This window comes from Nycticebus coucang, chromosome 8 (assembly GCF_027406575.1).
Source record: "Nycticebus coucang isolate mNycCou1 chromosome 8, mNycCou1.pri, whole genome shotgun sequence".
Lineage (NCBI taxonomy): Eukaryota > Metazoa > Chordata > Mammalia > Primates > Lorisidae > Nycticebus > Nycticebus coucang.
The window spans coordinates 109,251,386-109,278,439 of NC_069787.1; the positions used below are offsets into that span (position 1 = coordinate 109,251,386).

Genomic DNA, 27,054 nt, shown 5'->3' on the forward strand with positions numbered 1-27,054 from the left:
GCCCTACTCACTGAGCCACAGGCGCCACCCCAAAAGTTTTAGTCTTTTAATCATGACACCATAAAAATACCCATCTGTACACCATATCACATAAAAAGTTAAATGTTCCTATTGAGTAATAGGCTCAAATGAAATGGCAACTGTTATGAGATTTTTTTAAAGTACATTCAAGAATTATCATTTGTTTCAAGAAATCTGAAAACATTAAAATCTTAAATATGTGATAATAGCCAAGAAGAGTATTAAAAATTTGTCCAAGATGAATTAAAGTTATAAAATAGACAGTTTGATACTCTAGAATAGTCCAAGTGTATATGGAAATTTAGTATATAAGCAGCATTTCAGGGTAGGCCCAGTGGATTGCTCCTATATTAGCACTCCACTAAGACTGAGGTGGGTGGATCCACCTAAGGAGTTGGAGATAAGCCTGAATAAGAGTGAGATCCTTTCTCTACTAAAATTAGAAAAACTAGCCCAGCCCGGCGCCTGTAGCTCAAGCAGCTAAGGCACCAGCCACATACACCAGAGCTGGCAGGTTTGAATCCAGCCCGGGCCTGCCAAACAACAATGTCAATTACAACAGAAAAATAGCGAGGCGTTGTGGTGGGCGCCTGTAGTCCCAGCTACTTGGGAGGCTGAGGCAAGAGAATCACTTAAGCCCAGGAGTTGGAGGTTGCTGTGAGCTGTGATGCTACATAGAGTGCTGTAGCATCACAGGGTGATGCTAAATATACTAAATTTCCAGGGTGACAGCTTGAGGCTCTGTCTCAAAAAAAAAAAAAAAAAGAAAAGGAAAGAAAAATTAGCCCCGCATTGTGGTGGATGCCTAAAGTCCCAGCTATTCAGGAAGCTGAGGTAAGAGGATCACTTGAGCCTAAGAATTTGAGGTTGCAGTGGCTCCACCACCCTTTCCAAGCAACTGAGACTCTGTCTCCAGAGTAAAAAAAAAAAAAAAAAGAAAAAGAAAAAACATTTCAAATCAGTAAAAGAAAGGGATAGGGTACCTACCTAACCATCTAGAAATAAAACTCCATCTTACCTTATAACAAAATAAATTTCAGAAGGATTAAAATTTTTACTGTGAGAAATGTAACTAATAAAAAAAATTACATACAAATATTTTGATACTCGGGGTGGGGAAATAAAGCAAACAAATGGTGGATCTGGCTACCTAAAAATGCATTATTGGCTCGGCACCTGTAGCTCAGTGGTTAGGGCGCCAGCCACATGCACCGGGGCTGGTGGGTTCAAACCCGGCCAGGGCCTGCTAAACAACAAAGACAACAATAACAATAACAACAAAAAAACAGCTGGGTGTCCCAGTTACTTTAGAGGCTGAGGCAAGAAAATCGCCTCTAGGAAGGGTCCCCCTCATCAAGCACTCAGAGAGATCTGAAAATTTGCCATGAAAAGAGATGGGAACTACTCCAGATGTGCGCATTGATACCAGGCTCAACAAAGCTGTCTGAGCCAGAGGCATGAAGGAATGTCTCATACCATGTCCGTGCAGTTGTCCAGAAAATGTAATGAAGATGAAGATTCACTAAACAAGCTCTGTACTTTGGTTAGCTATGTACCTGTTACCACTTTCAAAAGTCTACAGACTGTCAAAGTGAATGAGAACTGGTGATTGTCAGATACACAAATAAAGTTATAAAACCAAAAAAGAAAAGAAAAAAGAAAAAAGAGGGCAGCGCCTGTGGCTCAGTGAGTAGGGCGCCGGCCCCATATGCCGAGGGTGGCGGGTTCAAACCCAGCCCCGGCCAAACTGCAACAGAAAAATAGCCGGGCGTTGTGGCGGGCGCCTGTAGTCCCAGCTGCTCGGGAGGCTGAGGCAAGAGAATCGCGTAAGCCCAAGAGTTAGAGGTTGCTGTGAGCCGTGTGACGCCACGGCACTCTACCGAGGGCGGTACAGTGAGACTCTGTCTCTACAAAAGAAAAAAGAAAATTGATAATGGTACATGCATTCAACAGAGTACAACACAGCAATTAAAATTAAAATATATATTCATGTCAGGCATGGAATAATGTGGTAAGTGATAAAAGCAAGGTATAAGACAGCAGGTATATTATTCTGTTTATAAAAAGTATTTACTTGTATATCTATGAATAGTGAGGAAGTACACAGAAACAAGACATTACTGGTGGTTAACCCTGAATAATGAAATTTCAGGTGCTTTTTATTTTCCTCTAGAACAGTGGTTCTCAACCTTCCTAATGCCACGACCCTTTAATACAGTTCCTCATGTTGTGGTGACCCCCAACCATAAAATTATTTTCATTGCTAATTCATAACTGTAATTTTGCTACTGTTATGAATCATAATGTAAATATCTGATATGCAGGATGTATTTAGGCAACCCCTGTAAAAATGTTGTTTGACCCCCAAAGGGGTCGTGACCCACGTTGAGAACTGCTGCTCTAGACTATAATAGTTTTTATGTTCCTGTATTATCTAAGTTTTTTCTAATGAACACAATATTTTTTATAATCTAAAAAAACCCAATATAACTTTCCTTTTAAAAAAAGGATTATTTTAGGCTCAGTGCCTGTGGCTCAAGTGGCTAAGGCGCCAGCCACATACACCTGAGCTGGCAGGTTTGAATCACAGGCCCGCCAAACAACAATGACGACTGCAATCAAAATATAGCCGGGTGCTGTGGCGGGCACCTGTGGTCCCAGCTACTTGGGAGGCAAAGGCAGGAGAATCGCTTAAGCCCAGGAGTTTGACGTTGTTGTGAGCTGTGATGCCACAGCACTCTACCTAGGGTGACATCTTGAGGCTTTGTCTCAAAAAAAAAGAATTATTTTTAAAAATTCTCTTATGTGCTGGGCACGGTGGATCACGCCTATAATCCTATCACTCTGGGAGGTTGAGGCGGGTGGATTGCCTGAGCTCAGGTGTTCGAGACCAGCCTGAATCAGAGCGAGACCCTGTCTCTAAAAATAGCTGGGCGCTGTGGCCGGTGCCTGTAGTCCCAGCTACATGGGAGGCTGAGGCAAGAGAATTGCTTGAACCCAAGAGTTTCAGGTTGCTGTGAGCTGTGATGCCACAGCACTGTACCTAGGGTGACAAAGTGAGACTCTGTCTCAAAAGAGAAAAAGAAAATTCTCTTAGATTTCAGATCAGTATGACACCAGAGTGATTAAGTTATCATTGGCCAATGAAGTGAAAAAAGTGAGAACACGCAGTAGAATTTTAGTACTGGCTTGGCACCCGTAGCTCAGTGGCCAGGATGCCGGCCACATACATGGGGGCTGGCGGATTTGAGCCCAGCCCGGGCCAGCTAAAACAATGATAATTGCAACAACAACAAAAATAGCTGGGTGTTGTGGAGAGAGCTGTAGTCCCAGCTACTTGGGAGGCTGAGGCAAAAGAATCGCTTAAACTCAACAGTTTGAGGTTGCTGTAAGCTGTGATGCCATGTTTCTCTACCAAGGGTGACAAAGTGAGACTCTGTCTCAAAAAAAAAAAAAAAGAATTTTAGTGTTATACAAGGAGATAATACCAATGATGTAGCTTTTCTTCTTGGAGTTGTTATATCTGCAAGTTAGAAATATTAAAGCTATTCTATACTTTCTCCCCCAATTCCATATCTAATTAGTCAGTGAGGTATATTCTTTATTAACTTACTATCTAGAATGTTTCTGGAATCTTACCATCATATCCATTCCCACTGTCTTAATCTCATTTTTTTTTTCCATTTCTAGATCTCATGCACTGGTTCATGCCCTCAGATTTCCAAATGACTTCTTGCTTATAGTTTTCTCTCTCCCCAAAGCTTAGTCATTTTTCTAAAACATAAACTGATTGTGTTGCTTCCTTACTTAAGCCCATAGGATACTACAAACCCATACCATAAAAGGTTCTCCATGATTTGGCTGCCATGCTTCTTACCAATCCCCTATTCTTTTCTGTTTCTACGTGTATCATATAAGCAAACTACAGTAAATTGGTGATCCTTGTAAAGCTCTAAATGTGTTGGCCTGTTTCAAACCTCTGGGACTGACTTTACAGATACTGTTTCTATTTCTTGAAATGTTTTCTTCTCCTTCCTGGTCTACCCTCCACTTACCTGGATTTTGACTCGTCCTTCTTTAAGATCTACCTCAAGCATCTTTGGCTGGCTGTCTCTAACGTCTTCTTTTTTTTTTTTTTTTTTTTTTGCAGTTCTTGGCAGGGGCTGGGTTTGAACCCACCACCTCTGGCTTATGGGGCCGGTGCCCTCCTCTTTTGAGCCACAGGCAACGCTTGTCTCTTACTTCTTTATACTGTAAGAATATTGCACATACCACTCTTAGCTTAATAAACATCTGAATGTTAGCTTTTGCTATTTCTGATTTACAAATCTGTCTTAAGATTTATTATCATGGCGAGACTTAGTGGCTCACCACACCTGTAATCCTAGCACTCTGGGAGGCCTAAGTGGGTGGATTCCTTGAGCTCAGGAGTTCAAGACCAAGAATGACACCCTGCCTCTACTTAAACACACACGCACATCAATCAGCTTGAAAGTCGAAACCATATCTCATCTTTGCGTTCTCAATGCATACAAGTGCATTATATTATTAGGTGTTTAATACATTTCATTTTTGTTGAATGGTTAAGTTATGTGTTAAGTTATGTGTCTGTCCTCCCCTGCTAACCTGTGAGTCCCCCAAAGCAAGGTCTCTGATTCGGTTGTTTAGAACCCTTAGCACACTGCCTGATACAAGCAGATCAAAAGTATTTAATGAATAAATTAAGAAATGAAGTCCTCCCTTCATTAAATGTGATAGCACATGTATCCTATACCAATTACTTGGAATATGTTCTTATACTGCTTTAAATTGTGGTTAAGTGTTTATATCTTAGTATCTAATCTCAAAATATCAGTTTCTTTTTGTTAGTTTAACTTTGTACCCCACTTAGTGCTGTTTCATGATGATTTTCATATAAAAGACAAGGAATATATATTTGACCAATTAAAAGAGCTGTCAACAATTCTTTTCTACTTCTTTAATACTATTTAAATAATCGCAAAGTTTTGATTCTTCATTAAAAAATACTGTATTTTATACCATACCAATGTACCATATATATTTTAATAGATGAGGCATGACAATTCAGTTCACAAATTTATCCTAGAGAAGTGCTACATACTGTTGAATATCACTCTGGTCACCTTCAAAGTACTCCCCTTGGCCATTTGGTGACTGTCGTGATATTCAGCAATGAGGTATGCAGCACTTCTTCTAGGAAAAGCTCACAAAATTAATTGTCAGACCTCATATGACAACAGTTTTGATAGCTATTCCAGAAAAAAAGTTCCAAATTTGCTTTGAAGGGTGGACTCTACGCTGGCATCAGTGCATAGCTTCCAAAGGGGAATACTCTGAAGGTGACCAGAGTGACATTCAGCAGTGAAGTATGTAGCACTTTTTCTAGGACGAGTTCACAAACTTAATTGTCTGACCTTGCATAACATTTCTATATACTATGTAAGTTATATGATATGCTATAGATAATAAACTAATTCAGGATCGGGTGCGGTGGCTCATGCCTGTAATCTCAGCAATTGGGAGGCCTAAAATTGGCCTCAGCAATTGGATTGCCTAAACTCACAGGTTTGAGACCAGCGTGAGCCAGAGTGAGACCCCCATCTCTAAATATAGCCCAGCATTGTGGTGGGCGCCAGTAGACTCAGTTACTTGGGAGGCTGAGGCAAGAGAAAAACTTATGCCCAGAAGTTTGAGGTTGCTGTGAGCTATGATGCCAGGGCACTCTACCAAGGGTGACAAAGTGAGACTTCCTCAAAAATAAATAAATAAATAAATTCATCTTTTATGTTTACCTGGAGCTGGAACATATTCTTCTTAGTCAAGTATCTCAAGAATGGGAAAAAAAAGTATCCAATGTACTCAATACTACTATGAAATCAATATATAACCACCTACACATTCATACAAATGGTAAAACATAACTATAGTCCAGAAAGTAGAAGGGAAAAGGAGACAGAGGGGAAAGGAGGGGAGGGGAGAGACAAGAGGAGGGAGGGTATTTGGGGTGACCTCACCTAATGTGCATGATGCAATGGTACATTTCAAAACTATTAAGAAAAGAGTGTAATTGTGATGGATGTGTTAATCAGTTCAATGTAAGCATTTCACATTGTATATCAAATCAGTACACTGAATCCCATAAATGCATCAATGTACACAGTTATGTTTTAATAAAAACAAAAAAATAAGAAAAATAAAGTAAATTTGCACAGTAAATTTTATTTATTTTTTTTGAGACAATCTCACTGTGTTGCCCTCGGTAAAGTGTCAGTGATGTCACAGCTCACAGCAACCTCAAACACTTAGGCTTAAGTGATTCTCTTGCCTCAGCCTCCCAAGTAGCTGGCACTACAGGTGCCTGCCACAATGCCCAGCCATTTTTTTGTTGTAGTTGTCATTATTGTTTAGCAGGCCTGGGCTAGCCCTAGTGTTTGAACCCACCAGACCTAATCTACATGGCTGGTGCCCTAACCATTGAACTACTGGCACCAAGCCCACACAGTAAATATTTACTGAACACCATTATGTGCCACACATCATGCTAGGGGCTAGAAAATACAGTAAACACAGTTAATATAGTAAATAAGATTGATAGACTCCCTACACAATAGCAAATAAATTAAAATGGAAATGCCAACTTGTTTTCCCTAAGTTCAGGTTTTCATAATCTAGAAGTTCTCAACCTGTGGGTCGTGACCCCTTTGGGGTTTGAGAGACCCTTTCACAGGGGTCGCCTAATATCAGATATTTATATTATGATTCATAACAGTAGCAAAAATTACAGTTATGAATTTTATGGTTGGGGGTCACCACAACATGAGAAACCGTATTAAAGGGTTGTGTAGGAAGGTAGAGAATCACTGAACTAGAAGCTTTTTTTTTTTTTTTTTTTGTAGAGACAGAGTCTCACTTTATGTCCCTCGGTAGAGTGCCGTGGCCTCACACAGCTCACAGCAACCTCCAACTCCTGGGCTTAAGCGATTCTCTTGCCTCAGCCTCCCGAGCAGCTGGGACTACAGGTGCCCGCCACAATGCCTGGCTATTTTTTTTTGTTGCAGTTTGGCCGGGGCCGGGTTTGAACCCGCCACCCTCGGTATATGGGGCCGGTGCCTTACCGACTGAGCCACAGGCGCCACCCCTAGAAGCTTTTTTTTAGCATATGGCATAGAAAACTTTAAAAGTGCAGACTTAGCACAACGATGTGAATGCACTTAATAACACAGGACTGAGTTAAGATGGTAAAGTTTGTTATGCATATTTTCACAAATTTTAACAAAGCACAATCTCCCACAGGAGTATCCAACCTGAGGCCCAAGGGGATGCATGTTGATTGTAGGAGGACTTCTTTTTGCTTCTCTGCAGTGTCAGATATAATGAAAAGTATGCATGGACCTTTTTCTTTATTTTTTGTAGAGACAGAGTCTCACTTTATCGCCCTTGGTAGAGTGCCGTGGCGTCACACAGCTCAGAGCAACCTCAAACTCTTGGGCTTAAGCGATTCTCTTGCTTCAGCCTCCTGAGTTGCTGGGACGACAGGCGCCCGCCACAATGCCTGGCTATTTTCTTGTTGCAGTTTTTGGCCCGAGACCAGGTTTGAACCCGCCACACTCAGTATATGGGGCTGGTGCCCTACCTACCCACTGAGCCACAGGCGCTGCCCAACATGGACCCTTTTTCTAATCAGCTTTCATTAGTGTTTGTGTATTTAACAAACACTAACAAAAGGTCCAAGACAACTCTTATTCATTAAATGTGGAGCAGAAATGAAAAAAGGTTGGACACCCCCGCTAGAACATGCATTACCAACCTTAACTATATGACTCCTAAGTGGGCCGAAATTATTGTATGAGGTGGCAGCAGGAATTACATAACAAAGAGCCAATTGTACATAGATAGATGGTACATCTGAAGTATTAAAATTCCATGGAGGGGGAGTGAATAGGAATAAAATAAATCTAAAGCAGTAATGAAGGAAAAAACCCATTGCTCAAAAGAAATTCTCTTTAAATTCAGCTCCAACACTTTACTAGCTACCTAATGACTTTGGATGTGACTCAGTTTTCTCAGCTACAAAATGGAGCTTGGATTGTTATGATTAAATAAATGAATACATGTAAAGTACTTAAAACAGAGTCATGCAAACAGCAAGTGCTTAACAAATCTTAGCTATTATTATTATTATTATTTTTTTAGAGACAGAGTCTCACTTTGACCCCCTTGGTAGAGTGTTGTGGCGTCACAGCTCACAGCAACCTCCAACTTCTGGGCTTAGGTGATTCTCTTGCCTCAGCTTCCTGAGTAGGTGGGACTACGGGCCCCGCCACAATGCTCAGCCATTTTTTGGTTGCAGTTTGGCTGGGGCCTGGTTCAAACCCGCCACCCTGGGTATATGGGGCCAGCATCCTACTCACTGAGCCAGAGGCACCACCCCAAATCTTAGCTATTTTAATGGCACTGTGCTAAATAATCACCAAGAAAAAAGCATATGTTCTAAACGTTTATAACCTTAGTTGTATCATCTTTGTTTTGTAAAGAAGACAGATCATGGACATGTGTTTACCTTGTTTCCTTTTCCCAAATCCTAGGATAATGAAGGATTTTATACACATATATCCCTCCACTCCCCTCCAAAAAGCCTGAGAATAGAAGGTATTAGCTGATGACAGATTCCTAGAAGGAAGTGAATGGGTTTGTTACTGATAGATAAAATAAGGCAGCCTAAATCAAACCCAGAATATTGCACCAGAAGGTGGACTTGCTATATCTGATCCTTGTAAATTCTCAGCTCCAAGTCCTGAAAATATGTAAAGGATGAGTTGGTGCTAGAGTAAAAATGATAATTATTCGAAAAAAAAAAAAAAAGTCTCTGGAATTGTTTTCCACTCCCTTCTCTAGTAGTAGTGTTATTAGCTCTAAAACAGTATGTCTTGGTATTGGTCATCTGAATCAATATTGTCAGGAACATGATGTATTGTTCTTTTAATACATAGTTTCAATTTTTTTTTTCAATTTCAGGAACATCTTATAGTTTTATTATTTCTTCTGTTACATTGTTTTTTTCTTTTTCTTCTTTGCCTATCTTTCCTATTTGTTACTTTCTCTTGAATCTGTTCTTTTTCATTTTTTAAAAATTTCCTCTTCTATTTCTTTTCTCTCTCTCCCAGAATATCATTCGCTTTGCTTCCTATTTTAGGCTTCATTTAAAAATATTTTTTTCATGTATTTCTAATTTTTTTCTGAATCTGTTATCTCATTCTTGAGTTTGCATACTTATGCTACTCCTTCCTGTCTTATATAGTTTTCTTAGTGCCTTTTAGCTCATTCTGAGATAGTTATAGTCTTGGTCTGTTTTGTGTGTATGTTTTCATTTTTAATTTTTTATTGTCTGTAGGGATATTATTCCTTTCCCCCTATAACAACTTTGTATGTGATCTGACCTCAGTACCTTTCTGTTGTTTACTTTCATGTGAATTTACGTTTCATGAACTGTTAGAATGAATAGGGGTTCAGGAAAGGTTTAACTTTACAAAGCCCCCTCTTCTACTATTTTTTGGGCAGGGTTAAAAAATACAATGGTTTGCCCGATGATTTGTTTTCTAGGATTTCTCGACTCTGACTCTCCCTCACTTTGATGTCTTCTCTTTTCTTGTCTCTATTGCCTCACCCACCTTTTTATACAGATTCTTACTCTGCTGCCTACACTAGGGTGCTGTGGCATTAGCCTAATTCACAGCAACCTCAAACTCCTGGGTTCAAGCGATTCCTCCCGTCTTGGCCTCCAAGAGTGCTAGGATTAAAAGTGCAAGCCTCTATTGCCCCTTTCATGATAACATTTTATTTTATTTCCAGCAGCTTCCCTTTAGGATGGGATCTGTCATAGGATGTCACCTTTGCAAGTAAGTTTTGAGAGTTCACAGGAAGTTGACTACTCTTGCCCCTCTGTCTTTCTTAAACCCTTCACTCACTCTGTAGTGGAGAGAATAAAAACCCTCAATTCTAGCTACTACTATCTAACTGGCCAGCATAATCTTTTCATGAATACTTACAGGGACAATTTTGGAATTCTGTGTTCTCAGGTCCATCAGATGTTGCCTCCTTGGGGTTTTCTTCTTCCTGTATTCTGCCAATACTGATTGGGTCTAGGCCATAGGTAGTCTGTTTCAGTTACACTTTGGGGTTTATGTAGCTTCCATACCATGTGGATTGTTATAATTGTTCTACGGATTTTAAATTTTGCTATCTGGGCAGAGTGCAGTGGCTCATGGCTGTATTCTCAGCACTTTGGGAAACTGAGGTGGGAGGATTACTTGAGGCCAGGAGTACTGAAACCAGCCTGAGCAACATAGCGAAACCCCATTTCTTAAAAATAAATAAATAAATAAATAAAAGAAAATTGGTTAAGTATTGTGTCATGCATCTGTAGTCTCATCTGAGAGGCTGAGGTGGGAGGATTGCTTGAGCCCCAGAGTTTGAGGGTGCAGTAAACCATGACTGTGCCATTGCCTTCCAGCCTGGGTCACAAAGCAAGACTTCCTTTTTTTTTTAAATTGCTATCTAGTTTCTCTTTCTGTTTTTATGTGAGGATTCAGAGAGTCTAAAAAAAAACTACTCTGGTTTCCTGGAATCAATTCCTTTCTCCAGGATTAGCTTTTGAACTACTGCTACTGTGACTTTTTAAGGTATTACCATCTTTAAGTTCTGCTTGAGAAAGATGCTAATAAATAGCCTTTTTGTTTCATTTTAATCAAACAGTTTTGAAAGATATCACTTTGATGAGCCAAGTTTTAAAGTTTATTTAGAGTAGAATTTAAAATAATCCTACTCCTTGCTTCCAACCATAGTAAAGCTTTCACAAAACCTAACCTTTGTATCCATGTTATAAAGTTGCCTTCACGAGATTATTTTTGTTCTTCAGTAACAAAATTCCTCAGGATAGAGAGAATCCAAGATATTTTCACCAAACTAAACTCTGTGCCAAGAAGTACAGACTAAAAATACTACTTAACAAATTATATATTATTAACATTCTGAATAAGAATCATATTATTTTTGAAGTTTAGAGATAAAATGACTGATGTATGGCAGGCACTCGTATGTCTGATGACTGAGGAAAAGCCAAAGTTAGCTGTCTCCATTTCTGCAACCCATGGAATCCTTTTTAACTCTCTTCTCTGGAAAAAGTCTCCCTAAATTTACCTATGTTTCAAATAAATTAAAGGTAAGCGTACATTTTGGAATTTTTTGTGAGCTTTTTCTTATCTCTAACAGGAATTCAACAACAAAGAATCCTTTCCAGAAGTTTAACTCTACCTTCATACTTATACTTTTTTAAAAGATTAAACCATATCTTAACAGCATGATGGTGTCCACCGGATTATTTTCCCTATTAGTAAAATGCTACCCATCACAACTAATTCAACCAGCCAAATTTCAGAACTGATTTTTTTTCTCCCATAAAACATAAACCACAAAGAGATCTATTAAATGTGACCAAAGCTAAAGTATCACCCAAAGTAGTCTAGTTTACCTAATAGACGACTACTTTCTCTTTTCTTTCCACAGTTCCAATATATAAACTTACGTTTGGGAAACTACACCTAAACGTTGCCCTGGGATCATTATATGCTAAATATCATTAGTAGTATTATATGTTCTAATCATCTGTTTCTCTCTCTCATACCCCCCCGCCCCCCAAATACGCACCCCAAGCGCCCCCCTCGCCCCAAGTGCTTTGTTTTGGCGATAGGGTATCGGCACTGTCTTTGAGATAACAGAGAATGTGTAACAAGACATCATAAATATGAGCCAGTGGCCACGTCAAAAAGTCCAGGCGCTGGGGATAGGGTGGGGTGCAGTTCTAGATAAGGGAAAGTAAACAGAGCGATTCAACCGCGGAGGCGGCAGTGGTCCGTGGCTTTGGAGTTAGGGGAACTCCAAAGAGATACGCTCCATCTTCGCAGCATCGATACGAAAAAGGCAACTATCTGCTCCCCGGCAAGGAAAGGGGAGAGCTCGCTCAAAGCGCTCCTCCCCAGGACGTATTTCGGAGTCGCGGAAGGCCCTGCCGCAGCAGGAGAGCTGTCACACCTGCCGTCATCCCCGCGGCTCCGTCCAGGGAAACACCACCTGCGTCTTTGCCAACATTCAGCCCCTCGAGCGACCTCAAACAACCTGTCCCCTTCCCTTTGCCACTCCTGGGCAACGACCCATAGAAAGAGGAGGCTGGAAAGCCCAAGTCCCAGGGTGCAGAGAGGGCCGCGGAGCCCCAGGTTCTCGGCCTTCGGAGCAAGGCCGCTGCCCCTCGCTCACCCACCTGATGCTCTTTCACCACTTCGCTTAGGCAGGGATATCTCTCTGAGATCCATCGGTAAAACTTGGGGACTCCCATTTCGACCGTCAACACCAATTCTACTCAGAGACAAACCGAAACCAAACGCCCCGCCGGGGCCTACGCCGCCGCCTCCGGTCGTCGCTCTGCGGATGACAACACTCCGCCCGCCTGACCATAGAGCGGGCCTCGGGCCTAGAGCGGCAGCTGCAGAGGCCGCGTCCAGGGGGGCGGAGCTGTGTGGGCGAGGGCAGCGGAGGGCCGGGCGTGAAGGTGCCGCGCGACGCTGACGCTAAGTGCGTTTAGAAGTGCAGTGATAATGCGCTAGACTATGGGAAGGGTCCTGAACACTAATTTTTATCTTGGCTGCTTCTCTTTCCTGGAATTGGTAATCTCAGCATTTTAAAACACACTTGGAAAGGTCTAGCAATTTATATCTACAGAAAAGTTTCTTTTAAAAACGTTCTTTTCCAAATTGGTTTTGGAAAAATACCCTTCTGCATGCTCCGATGCCCTCAAATGTTATAATTAGGCCCTACAAGGTCATGATGTTGTTTTCATGCCTTGTGGGGGTATTCCCCACAAGTGAAATTATCTTTGCTTTAAGTTTAAGAGTTTTGCGTTTATTTGAATGTAATAACTACATTGTTTTGAAATTGTTCCTTTCTTTTAAATCTTTTGCAAGAAAATGTGTAAAAAACTTAAAAACATTTCAATATTTTAAAATGTCTTGGAATTTTGAGTATTGCTGCCTTCCATGACCCTGGATTCTGCATTCTGGTGTATATACCCTATAACAACGTCTTGAAAATTACAGAACGTTTTCGTTTTCACATTCATGCTTCTCAGTATACGTTTTTTCCCTATAACAGTTTCAAAAATCCCCCCAAGAGAGATTTATTAAGATGCACTCAGTTCATGGCAGGCAGAACTCTAGTACAGTGCCTTAACCACAGTATCTATTAGATGTAATTTTTTTGTTCACATGAATTTTTTTTTTTTTGTGGTTTTTGGCCGAGGCTGGGTTTGAACCCACCACCTCCAGCATATGGGACTGGCGCCCTATCCCTTTGAGCCACAGGTGCCGCCCCACATGAATTATTAACTAACCTAGTACTTTTAAAAGGAAATCAAAGGGCTAGGCATCTGTACTACAGTGGTTAGGGTGCCGGCCACATGAACCAGGCTGGTAGATTTCAACCCAGGCCAGGCCTGCTAAACAAACACAAACAAACAAAAAGCCTGGCATTGTAGTCCCAGCTACTTGGGAGGCTGAGGCAAGAGAATCGCTTGAGCCCAAGAGTTTGAGGTTGCTGTGAGCTATGACGCCATAGTACTCTACCAAGGGTGACAAAGTGAGACTCTGTCTCAAAAATAATATAATAATAAATAGAAAGAAATCAAAGGCCAGGTGCAGTGGCTCATGCAATTGGAGACCAGTCTGAGCAAGAGTGACTCGTTTGTACTAAAAATAGAAAAACCAGATGGATTTTGTATCTGGCACCTGTAGACTGACCCAGTTACTGGAGAGGCTGAGGCAAGAGGAGCTCTGGAACCCAAGAGTTTCAGATTGCTGTGAGCTATGATAAAAAAGAAAAAAAAATTAATAATAAAGGAAATTTTAAAAAGTACAAAATGAAACTAGACTGGTTTGTTTCTTGCAAATACATTGTTTGACCCTAAGAATATATGATGTTCGGGCCTCGCCTGTGGCTCAATGGGTGGCTGGCCCCATATACCGAGGGTTGTGGGTTCAAACCTGGACCCAGGCAAATTGCAACAAAAAAATAGCAGGGCATTGTGGTGGGCACCTGTAGTCCCAGCTACTCGGGAGGCTCAGGCAAGAGAATTGCTTAATCTGAGGAGTTGGAGGTTGCTGTGAGCTGTGTGACACCACGGCACTCTACCTAAGGTGATAAAGTGAGAGTCTGTCTCTATAAAAACAAACAAAGAAACAAACATAATTTCTCTAGTTAGAAGCCACAGTATGTATTAAGAATTTTATTTTATTTATTTTTTTTTAAGAATTTTATTTTTTAATAACTGAACATACATTATTTTAAATAAAATTAACAATCAAGGAGAAATAATACCAGTTGCTCAGGGAACATAAACTTATACTTTAGAAGTGAATAGATACAACCACAGGTTGATATTAAATGCATGAATTTTAGATTATTAACACATGCTTGGAAATAATTTCATTTCACATATATGGAGTCCAACCAAGGTACATTTGGCATAGTAAGTTTTCATCAGTAGCTTCTTGTATGAGGTAATGCACATGTCCTTCAATAGATAACGGTAACCCTGTCACTCTATTTCGGGTCTTGATTATACCTTGTAGTCGCTGCTCAATGTCAAGAACATGGGTCTTGGCCTAAAAAGAAGAAACGGAAAATCATTAGGGCTAAGGATCTAATAGCATGCGGATGTTGATAATTTGGAATAACTACCTTTCTTGATATTCTGATATTTAATAAATTTTAACATCATTTTACTGACAATACCCCTTTTGTAAGAGCAAATACAGAAAAGGAAGACATGAAAGAAATACAGTAACGTGCAATAATAATTTTGAGGCTTACAATGTTGATTCTACATTGACTGCTTGGACATATATCTGGGCTACATAAAATAACAGGGAATTCTTTCTATGTTACAATTCTAAGAAAACAGATAATTTTAGAAATCTGCTTTGAAAGTGTTTAAGACTTAAATATTTAAATAAGTATCCTAACAATAATGCTCTAATATTTACATTATGTTAATATATAGAAATAGGAGTTCTAAGTGAGCTGCTTAGAATTTTACACCTTTCATTCTTTTTTTTCAAGTCGGGGGGACTTAGGTCTCACTCTGTTGCCAAGGCTGGCGTGCAGAGGCACAATCACAGGTCACTGCAGCCTTTACTCCTAGACTCAAGTAATCCTCCCATATTAGCTTCCCAAGTAGCTGTGACTATAGGCATGTGACACCATGTCTGGCCAATTTTTAAAATTTCTTGTAGAGAAAGAAAAAAAAATTTCCTGTAGAGAACAGAAATTCTTTACTGTTTGTTGCCTAGGTTAGTCTCAAACTCCTAGCCTCAAGCAATCCTCCAACCTTGGCCTCACAAAGTACTGGGATTTCAGGCATAAGGCACTGAGCCTAGTTCAAATTTCTTTCTTTTTTTTCAAGATAGAGTCTTGCTGTGTTGCTCAAGTAGAGTGCAGTGGCATCAATGTAGCTTACTGCAACCCCAAACTCCTGGATTCAAGCCATCCTCCTGCCTCAGCTTCCTGAGTAGCATGTTCCATGATGCCCAGCTAATTTTTCTATTGTTAGTAGAGATGTCTATTGTTAGTAGAGATGGGGTCTCAACTCTTGCTCAGGCTGGTCATAAACTCCTCATCTCAAGGGATCCCACCACCTTGGCCTCCCAGAGTGCTAGGATTATAGGTGTGAGCCACCCAGCCCAGCCATACATTTCTTTCTTAAGAAAGCATGTCAGAATGCAAAAGTGAGAATTACTATAAAAATAATCTTCAACTTATTCTAACTTATTAAAAAAAACTATCTCTGGGCTTGGCACCCGTAGCTCAGTGGTTAGGATACCGGCCATTATACTGGGCTGGCAGGTTCGAACCCCGCCAGGGCCTGCTAAACAACAATAACAACGACAACAAAAGAAAAACTAGCCAGGCATTGTGGCGGACATCTGTAGATCCAGCTACATGGGAGGCTGAGGCAAAAGAATCACTTAAGCCTAAGAGCTCGAGGTTGCTGTGAACTGTGAAGCCACAGCACTCTACTGAGGGTGACATAATGAGATGCTGTCTCAAAAAAAAAAAAAAAAACCCCAAAACAAAAAACTATCTCTGGCAAAGTGCCTGTAGCTCAGTGGTTAGGGTGCTGGCCACATGCTAGTGGGTTCAAACTTGGCCCAGGCCTGCTAAACAAACAACAACAACAACAAAATAGCTGGGTTTGTGGTGGGCGCCTGTAGTCGCAGTTACTCGAGAGGCTGAGGCAAGAGAATCACTGGAGTCCAAGAGTTTGAGGTTGCTGTGAGCTATGATGCCATGGCACTCTACCAACAGTGACAAAGTGAGACTCATCTCAATAAAAAAATAATAATATTAACTATCTGCAAGCTTTGAGAATAATTTTAGTAAAATTTTAGTAATTTTACAACTAATTTTAGTAAGACGTGAATTGCTGCACTAGTCCAGATGATTTTGAGCCAGGTGTAGTGGGCTCACCCCAGTAATCCTGGCACTCTGGGAGGCTGAGGCAGGTAGATTGCTTGAGCCTAAGAGTTCGATACCAGCCTGAGTAACAGCGAGACCCCATCCCTACTAAAAAAGTAGAAAAACTAGCCAGGCATTGTGGCATATGCCTGTAGTTCCAGCTTCTCAGGAGGCTCAGGCAAGAGGATAGCTTAAGCCCAAGAAAGAGTTTGAGGTTGTTGTGAGCTATGACACCATGGCACTCTACTTAGGGTGACAGAGTGATACACTGTCTCAAACAAACAAAATACACGTATATGTACATATGATTGTGGCACACTGGTATCATGACATTAGAGCTCATACCTGCTGCTCTGTCAGTTTATATAATTTGAGGTTATGTTTTTCCCACTGTATCTCATGTCTCATAATTATGAACCACCTATGGTTAAACAAGTAAGCCTTGAACTCTGTTTTATTATACAAATACTAATAATGTTAATATTAATAATGATATAGAAAATTGATGGCACTGTCATGCTAGAGAACTAGATTTCAGAGTAAACAATAGTCACAATATTTATAATCAGTTCTCATTTATAGACATGCGAACTATGAGCCACACCTTTTATCAAGCCACACCTTATACTAACCTTTTCATTGACAACTTCCCCCGTTTCATTCAGTTGTGCTTTGGAATGCCCTTTCACTGGTTTACTCCACTCCACAAGAGGATCATGTAGAAACGTCTTTAAGACGCTAAAATTGACACAAGTATAGTAATATGTGTAGTACAATGTTATCTCTGCACAAAGTAATCTAGCTAACATCAATACTTAAGAACAAGTGAAGAATGAGAAGCTAATGGTAACACTCTTACAATATACATTACCACCTTTTCAAAAAGATACACAAAATCATTGTTTTGATGTGAAGGGAGGGCAAAGGACAGATAGGGAGAGAAAAGGCAAAATAGAAGTCAGAGGTGTTTTGGAGAGTAGAGTAAGATAAGCTCTGTGTGCCCTGTCTAAACATATACTGTGAATTGGTAAATGACTATTTATCAAATGAATGAATTTTATCCTCCTGGCTATGTCTTCAATAACCATATAATACCTATAGCTACCACATAAACCCTATCTTTTTCCTGTGCTCTAAACATTAAATCCAACTATCTATTAGGAATACCCACTTGGATGTCTTGTAAGTACCTCAAACTCAGTATCTCCAAAATAAAACTGATTATCTTTCCCCAATTATTTCTCCTATATTCCTCACATCACTAAAGAACAACATCATTCACCCATTTGTAACAAGGTAAGAATCTAGTAATTATCCTTGCATCCTCTTTCTCTAATATCTAATTCTATCTCCTAAATCTCTTTAGAATCTTGCTACTTATCTACATCTCTCCTGCCACTACAGCATGCATCTCTACATGCCACTACCACCATCTTTTCCTGGGTTACTGCAGTAGTTTTCTAACTGGTTTTCTGGTCATTAGTAGAACTAATGACCAAACTAGAACCTTAATTTTCCTACGGTGCAAATCAGATTCTCATTCCCTTTTCTGCTTTTTAAAAAATTTTCTTCTTGAAATGCTTGGATCACTTTTCTTTGCTTCTTTCTTTCTTTCTTTTTTTTTTTTTTTTTAGAAAGTCTTACTGTTGTTGCCCTGTGGAGAGTAACCTTACTCTTGGGCTAAAGTAATCTTACTCTTGGGCTCAGGCAATCCCCTTGCCTCAGCTTCCCAAGTAGCTGGGACTACAGGCACCTGCCACAATACCTGGCTATTTCTAGAGACCATGTCTTGCTGTTGCTCAGGCTGGTCTAGAACTTTTGAAGCTCCAGCAATCCACCCGCCTCAGCCTCCCAGAGTGCTAGGATTACAGGCATGAGCCACCATGCCTGATCTTGAATAACTTCTGATTTCATTCAGGGCAAAGTTTAACCATGAAAATAGGCCTCATGTGGGCCCTTCTGAATCTAGCCCCTGGTCACCTGTCCAGCATCATCTCCTAGCACCATTTCCTTGAAGTATTCCCATTATAGTACTGCATTTTTCAGGCAGGCCATACCTTCACTTGCCTTTATATTTCTATCACTCAGAACATTCTCTTCCCCTTGCATGGTCAACATTTTTATGTTTAAGGTCTCAACTACTTCCTCCAGAAATTATTTCCTGACATTGCCCTCATGTTGGCATAAAGTTAGACATTACAGGTCAATGGAATAGAACTCTTGAAAATCAATTGACCATTTTCAACAAAAATGCCAGGATAAGTAGGGGAAAAATGCACAGGGATTCCTGGTAAGTATCTCACATGATGATATGCTTCCTTTTTCAGAGAATTTGCATTTAATTATGTCTAACTAATCAGTGTATTCTACCATAACATCTGGTAGATGACTTTCATTTATTTATCTATTTTTGGTAGACAACTTTTTAATACAAAAGGTATTAAGGGGCTTTTAAAAAAATCTGCTTCCACAGTTAACATTGTATTTCAAAGTGAAAACCTGATTCTTTTCAATAAATGGTACTGGACAAATGGGTATGCATATGCAAAAGAATGAATATTAAGCCCTACTTCACACTATATACACAAAATAACTGAAAAAGATTAAAGATCTAAATAGAAGAGCTAAAATTATAAAATGTTAGAAGAAAACATAGGTGTAAATCTTCTTCTTCTTCTTTTTTTTTTTTTGAGACAGAGTCTCATTTTGTCGCTCTCGGTAGAGTGCCCTGGAATCATAGTTCACAGCAACCTCTAACTCTTGGGCCGGGACTACAGGTGCCCACCACAACGCCTGGCTATTTTTAGAGATGGGGTCTTGCTAGCTCTAGCTGGTCTTGAACTGGTAAGCTCAGGTGATCCACCCACCTTGGTCTCCCACAGTGCTGGGATTACAGGGGTTATTCATTGTGCCTGGCCCTTTGTAAATCTTGATTTTGGATTAGGCAATAGTTTGTTAACCAAAAATAACCAGAAAAAAATAAATAAATAAAAACAGATAAATTGGATTTCATCAAAATTAAAAACTTGTATGCTTTAAAGGCCATGATCAAAGAAAGTGAAAAGACAACCCAAAGATGGAAGAAAATATTTGCAAATCATATATCTCAGGTTGTACCTAGAATGTGTAAAGAACTCTTATAATTCAAGAATACACTTGATCTTAGCCAAAAGGCCAAGAAGCAATATATGATTCAAGAGGGAGAAGACAACCCAATTTTGAAATGGGCAAACACAGACATGGTAGGTAACTCAAGCCTGTAGTCCTAGCTAGTTCGGAAGCTGAGGTGGAAAGATTGAAGGAGCCCACAAGTTTGAGGTTACAGGGAACTATGATCGCAGTACTGCACTTCAGCCTGGGCAACAGCACAAGACTCTGTCTTGGAGAGGGCAAATGGGGAGAAAAAGGGCAAAGACTTTCAACAAACACTGGTCCAAAAAAGATACACATGAAAAGATGTTCAACATTTTTGGTCAACAGGAAAATGCATATTAAAACCACAATGAGATATTACTTCATACCCACTAGTATGATAAAACAAAAATTTCAGATAATAAGTGTTGTAAAATCCACATATACCAGTGGGATCATAAAGTATTACAAATGCTTTGGAAGATAATGTGAAAGTTCCTCAAAATGTTAAGCTTAGAGTTTATATATGACCCAGCAATTACATTCCTTGGTATTCACAGAGAACTGAAAACATATATCCACATAAACCTTGTGCACAATGTTCATAACCACAGTAATCACAACAAAGGTGAAACAATCCAAATGTCTATTAACTGTTATTCTATACAATATATCTATTAAATGTTATTCTATACAATAAAATACTATTTGGCAATAAAAAATAATGAAGTACTGATACATGATGAACCTTGAAAACACTATGCTAAGTGAAAGAAGAAAGCCACAAAAAGCCACATTTCACATGACTGCATTTATATGAAATGTCTGGAATAGGCAAATCTATAGGGACAGAAAGTAGAGTAGTTGTTGAAAGGAAATGGCTGGGGGTAGGGAGGCAGAGAGGAGGAATGGATCAGGAGTAACTGTTAACCCCCATCGAACTTCTTTTTTAGAGTGATGAAAATTTTTTAAAATTAGATAATGTTAATGTTTGCACAATCCCTGTGGATGCACTAAAACCACTAATGTATATACTTTTAAAGGGATAAATTTATGGTATGTATATCTTCATGGAGCTATTATTAAAAAAAAATCTACTTTAGCCAGACCAAAGTGGTTTCAATATAAAGAAAACATATTTAGGAACCAATAATTACAATCAAAGTCACTGGTAAAGTTATTTACAGAGTATAGATGATTACCTCATTAAAGGCTCGCTCTGATCTCTCATCAGCCTCAATGTAACTTCGCATGCTCTTCGAAAAAGACCCTCTGTTCCCATAGGACCCATTCCATTAACCATATTGTGAGTTAAGCGAAATGGTACAATTTCTGGAACTTCAAAGGTTTCTCCCTTAAAAATAATGCATTTTATTATAAATGTAATGATGTTAAAATTTTACTCAAAGAGTTTAGAAATTCATGTCTAGATTCTTTTAGCAAAGAGCAAAAATACTTATGTTTAAAGTATGTCAGACATTTATGTTTATACCTACATTAGAGGTTTATATCATGATATAGCCATAGAACTCTGCCTTTGCTTTCAAGGGAGCTGAAACTACAACTTGATTTTGGATAAGATCTAGAAGATAGATGGACTCGCCTTTCACCAAATTTTGTATAGTTAATAAAATCATAAAGAAATGTTATGCATTCAATATTAACTCATATTAACTTTCTTTCTTTCTTTTGTTTTTGGCCAGGGCTAGGTTTGAACCCGCCACCTCCGGCATATGGGACCGGCGCCCTACTCCTTGAGCCACAGGTGCCGCCCAAAAGGACACGAACAGACATTTTTCTTTCTTTCTTTCTTTTTTTTTTTTTTTTTTTGTAGAGACAGAGTCTCACTTTATGGCCCTATGTAGAGTGCTGTGGCCTCACACAGCTCACAGCAACCTTCAACTCCTGGGCTTAAGCGATTCTCTTGCCTCAGCCTCCCGAGTAGCTGGGACTACAGGCGCCCGCCACAACGCCCGGCTATTTTTTGGTTGCAGTTTGGCCGGGGCCGGGTTTGAACCCGCCACCCTCGGTATATGGGGCAGGCGCCCTACCGACTGAGCCACAGGCGCCGCCCCATATTAACTTTCTTAATGTCTTTCTTAAACAATATAAAATACAAACGTTCTCATATTTGTCTTTTCTTTAAGACCTTAATTTTAAAACAGGAAGATTTTGAAAAGAAACAGCCAACTGTTAGATGCTCACATCTCTCAGACAGGAAATGAAACATGTCATAAAATGAAGTCCAGTTGTTCATTTTCTGCCTTTCTCGAACAGGTCTTTCCTAGGGATCTTTCATTCCTCCAGTTATCTCAAATTCCTCTCCTATATGATTGAACCTATATCAGTGGTTTATCTCCAATGAGTTCATAACTGGGTCTGTGACCTATCTTGCTTTCCTATGATAGCACAAGGCAACTCATAGAAGATGTGGATGAAGAAAATAGTGCCTTCCAGGATAATAACACTGCAAAGTTGTAGAAGGCCTTAAAGTTGAGTCCAACTGCTTTAATTTAGAATCTGAATCTCTTGGGATGTTTCCAGGTATCTGTATTTAACAAAAAAAGTCTTGAATAATTCTGATATGCTGCCAGATTTGGCAACTGTCGTATTAAAATATTTGGCCTCTTTAAAACTGAATTGCAGTAAGATGAACAGATTTGTCCATTTTCTCAGAACTGAGTCAGAATCAATGCATTTAGACTTCCATTTTAATGGTAGCTTCACTATATCACCCTTCTTCGTTCTCCCCTAAGTTCCTAAGTTGCTTTACTATGTAATCTTCTCATGAAAACTGGTCAATGAACTCTCAGTTATGATTAACTGTGAGCATAACTGCTACCAATAGTTATACCGTGGAAGAACAGGTATTGAGGAAAGGAAATTGGGAGAAAACATACAATAAACTAAAGTAAATCACAGCACATACCTTATTGAAAAGACAGTTGAAATCCACATGTACACATTCACCAGTCAAAGAATCAAAGAGAATGTTTTCACCATGACGGTCTCCAAGCCCCAAGATATAACCAACCATTGACATTACTGCAGTGGAACGGCAGTACGCGGATCTGCTACTGTACCTAAAGAAAACAAAATGTCTATCAAATATCTTTATGCCATATGAAGCAACATAAATCTAAAATATTAAAAATAAACATTTAACCATAATAATGTATTATATACTTCATAAATTACCATGATGTAGGATCAGGGAATGTTCTCAGAAACCACTCATGAAAAACAGGAGGATGCCTGGGAAGGAGAAATTCTCGGAATATTTTGAGTTTTTCAGACAAAGCTGCTGCCTTTGGTAGCATACACTGGCGAAGTTCCTTTCCTGTCATATAAACTCCTGCAAGGCACAGTGATTTTCATTAATCACAGAAGCCAAATAAGAAAAAACAGCAAACTTCTTTTGTTGAAACAGGACAGGAAGCATCTACTTTTAACAAAATTGTTATTCAAAAACAAAAATAAATTTTCAATCGTGCATACATAAACTTACTATCTGATAGTATAATAAAATAACAAAATATATTATCTTCCCTAAATACATCTGACCGTTGACCAACATAAATTTGAACTATGTTGGTCCACTTACATGTGGATTTTTTTCAACCAAATGTAGATGGAAAGAGCAGGATGCAAAACTTCTACTAACATAGGGCCCACTTTTCATAAACATAGGTTTAGCAGGAACAACTGTAGAACTTGGTATGCTTGGATTTTGGTGTACATGGAGTTCTGGAACCAACCCCCCTACTTATACCAAGGGACCACTATACTTATCCAAACTGAAGCTGCTTACTGATAAAAATTAATGTAAACTAAACCCAATGCTGTGGAATCAGAAAATTGGAATTGTGACAATGCTGCCACCCTCACTAAAGTTTTAGTGATAGCCAGGTATAGTGGCTCATGCCTGTAATCCTGCATTTTGGGAGACTAAGGTGGGAGGATTGCTTGAGGCTCAGAGTTACAAACCAACCTGGCTAACAGAGAGACCCTATCTCTACAAAATTTAGAAAAATTAGCTGAGTATCATGGTGTGCAACTGTAATCACAGCTACTTAAGAAGCTGAGGCAGGAGGACTGCTTGAACTCAGGAGTTCAAGGCTGCACTGAGCTATGACAATGCCACTGCACGTGGGGCCCAGGCAACAGAGTGAGATACTATCTCAAAAACAAATATATATATATATAGTGATCTCTCTATTAATTAAGATGTAGTTATACAACTCTCTATTAATTAAGATGTAGTTATACAAACTGAACCATTACTCAGAAACCCACATTGATGTTCTGAAATAAATTACTTTCTGTAAGGGTTACCCTATAAAATTCATGTATAACTGATTCTTAAACTAATCCTGTAGAACACAAATAAGAAGAAGCAAAAGAAGTTTTATGAAGAAGCTTTTTATTTTATTTTATTTTATTTTTTTGAGACAGAGTCTCAAGCTGTTGCCCTGGTAGAGTGGCAACTGTAATCACAGCTCATAGCAACCTCCAACTCTTTTTTTTTTTTTTTTTTGTAGAGACAGAGTCTCACTGTACCGCCCTCGGGTAGAGTGCCATGGCGTCACACGGCTCACAGGAACCTCCAACTCCTGGGCTGAAGCGATTCTCTTGCCTCAGCCTCCGGAGTAGCTGGGACTACAGGCGCCCGCCACAACGCCCTGCTATTTTTTGGTTGCAGTTTGGCTGGGGCTGGGTTTGAACCCGCCACCTTCAGAATATGGGGCCGGTTCCTTACTCACTGAGCCACAGGCGCTGCCCGCAACCTCCAACTCTTGAACTTAAGGGATTCTCTTGCCTCAGCCTGCCATGTAGCTGGGACTACAGGCGCCCGCCATAACTCCTGGCTACTTTTTTGGTTGCAATTGGCATTGTTGTTTGGCAGGCCCGGGATGAATTCGAACCCGCTGGCTCTGGTGTATGTGCCTAGCGCCCTAGCCGAGGAGCTACAGGCGCTGAACCTATGACCTATTATTTGAGGTTTTTACCATTAAACATTACAGTGTTCAACTATGTTCATAACAAGAAATATATATTTTTTTGACACAGAGTCTCAATATGTTTCACTATTTTTTTGACATGGAGTTTCACTTTTTTTTTGGAGACAGAATTTCATTATGTCACCCTTGGGTCAAGTGCTGTGGCATCACAGCTCACAGCAACCTCAAATTCTTGGGCTTAAGTGATTCTCTTGCCTCAGTCACCCAAGCAGCTGGGACTACAGGTGCTCACCACGACGCCCTGGCTATTTTTTGTTGCGGTTGTCATTGTTGGTTAGCTGGCCCAGGCTGAGTTTGTACCTGCCAACTTCAGTGTATGTGGCTGGCACCATAACCAATGTGCTTTGGGCGCTGAGCCCTCACTATTTTTTTTGTTGTAGTTGTCATTGTTGTTTACCAGGCCTGGGCCAGGTTTGAAGCTGCCAGCCCTGACGTATGTGGCTGGTGCCTTAACTATTGAGCTATAGGTGCTGAGCCTATATATGTGTATTATTTACATTGGCAAAATTATTATACTATTTTTTTTTTGAGACACAGTCTCCCTTTGTTGTTCTTGGTAGAGTGCCGTGGCATCAAGCTCACAGCAACCTCAAACTCTTGGGCTTAAGTGATTTTCTTGCCTAAGCCTCCTGAGTAGCTGGGACTACAGGCCACCACAACGTCTGGTTGTGGTTTTTGAGACAGAATTTCATTATGAAATTTAGAGACAAGGTCTTGCTCTGGCTCAGGCTGGTCTCCAACCTTCGAGCTCAGGCAATCCACCTGTCTCAGCATCCCAGAGTACTCAGATTACAGGCATAAGCCACCGTGCCTGGCCTTATCAAACTATTTTTTTTTAATCTAAAAGCAAAACTAAAACTTAGGCAATATTTCATACTCATAGTCAACAGCAAGTTACTTGAAGTCTGACTCAAGTGTGCTTGAGTTTCAGTTTTGCAATATATTAGCCTTGTGAATTTGGACAAGCTAACTTCACTGGCACTGTCCATAAAACATACTCTGCAAACACCCTGTTTGTCATACTTTTGGCTACTCATTTTAGCATTTATTGATAATAATTCACTATAACAATTATTAGTATTACTGCAATGTTTGCTAATTGGTGATTTTTTATTTCCATCAGCCTTTCTACATTTACTCACTGCAATTCTACTTTAAGGAAGAACTATTCTACTTCCGTATTTATTTACCCAAATATTTATTTATATCAGTGTAGAAGCATGCTTATTTATTTTATTCCATGGGTTATAATCAATTTCTATCATTTACTTTACTGCTCAAATTATCCCAGTTTTGGATACTGGAAGCTTCTTACTCCAATCTAACAATTCAGGTTTCACTGTAGTATTCTCTCTCACGTTTTCTTTCTCTGACAGTGAGAAAACTAGCTCTCATTATACACAATATACATACTTACTTGCTAGACTCATATTGTATAAACATAAAGTAGTTTCAGAATTGTTAACCAATATCTGTGAAATACAAATTTTCCTGTTTTTTTTTTTTTTGGTAAGCCACCTCAAAAACCTTTTGGAATAAAGACTGAGAAGAAATCAAAACACAAGGAGGAAGAAAGGAAGGATAACACTTAAAACACTTCTGTATATAAAATCTAGAAATTTCACTATACCTTATATCCAAAAAAGGTACACTGTTGTGTTTATTAATGATTATACCCATATTATATATGTTAGTAGCTATTATACCCAAATTATATAATTATATCATAAGCATTTTAGTACCCCTTTCCTTATACAGTTTGGTCAGAATAGGTCTCAAACCAGCAGTGTTGTTCACCCATTCAATAATCCCACATTCATCATTTAGTGGAATAACTGCGTATGTTCGGATATGAAGTTCTCTTCTACGAGATTCAGCATCTTTTCTTAAGCACTATTAAAGAAAATACATATAAATTTGAAAACAGAATATAAAATCTCAAAACATTATAACAAAGATACCTAAAGATCTCATTTTCTTGCATTTCATAGCAAAAAGAAAATCAATGAGGGCTTACATGTGGTTTAGAATCTCTAAGGATTTTTTGCTTATTTGTGGTGCTAGATACCACGAAAAGTATACAAGGACCCTTTTTTTGCTAACCAGCTTTCATTATTGTTTGTATATTTAATGTGAAGCTTAAGACAAGTCTTATTCTTCCAATGTATAGCAGAGAAAAAGAAAAAAAAGGTTGGACGAAAAATTCCCCTGAATAAAAAAAAATAGAAAACTAGTGGGGCAGTATTTCTAAATTATTTTCAAATCATTAAAAATGCCGTGGGTAAGTCCATTTTGAAAA

General features: G+C 39.4%; 2 protein-coding genes across 9 annotated transcripts in view; both read right to left on the reverse strand.

Annotated features, from left to right (window-relative positions):
- XRN1 (5'-3' exoribonuclease 1) overlaps positions 1 to 12,549 on the reverse strand; it is a 168,765-nt gene extending 156,216 nt beyond the window's left edge. For 4 of the 5 annotated variants that reach the window (XM_053598580.1, XM_053598579.1, XM_053598578.1 and 1 more), the window contains exon 1: positions 12,356 to 12,508. In XM_053598580.1, coding sequence (XP_053454555.1) covers positions 12,356 to 12,430 — 75 coding nt within the window. In that variant the 5' untranslated portion in view covers positions 12,431 to 12,508. Of the gene's footprint in view, positions 1 to 12,355 lie in introns of all 5 variants that reach the window. The other variant, XM_053598577.1, reaches the window with a different exon arrangement.
- Positions 12,550 to 14,466: 1,917 nt separating this feature from the next.
- Positions 14,467 to 27,054, reverse strand: part of ATR (ATR serine/threonine kinase) — a 158,750-nt gene continuing 146,162 nt past the window's right edge. For all 4 annotated transcript variants that reach the window (XM_053598573.1, XM_053598574.1, XM_053598575.1 and 1 more), the window contains 6 exons: positions 26,498 to 26,648; positions 22,933 to 23,089; positions 22,664 to 22,817; positions 20,937 to 21,088; positions 17,235 to 17,340; positions 14,467 to 14,750 (listed from right to left, as the gene is read on the reverse strand). In XM_053598573.1, coding sequence (XP_053454548.1) covers positions 14,577 to 14,750; positions 17,235 to 17,340; positions 20,937 to 21,088; positions 22,664 to 22,817; positions 22,933 to 23,089; positions 26,498 to 26,648 — 894 coding nt within the window. In that variant the 3' untranslated portion in view covers positions 14,467 to 14,576. The remainder of the gene's footprint in view (positions 14,751 to 17,234; positions 17,341 to 20,936; positions 21,089 to 22,663; positions 22,818 to 22,932; positions 23,090 to 26,497; positions 26,649 to 27,054) is intronic.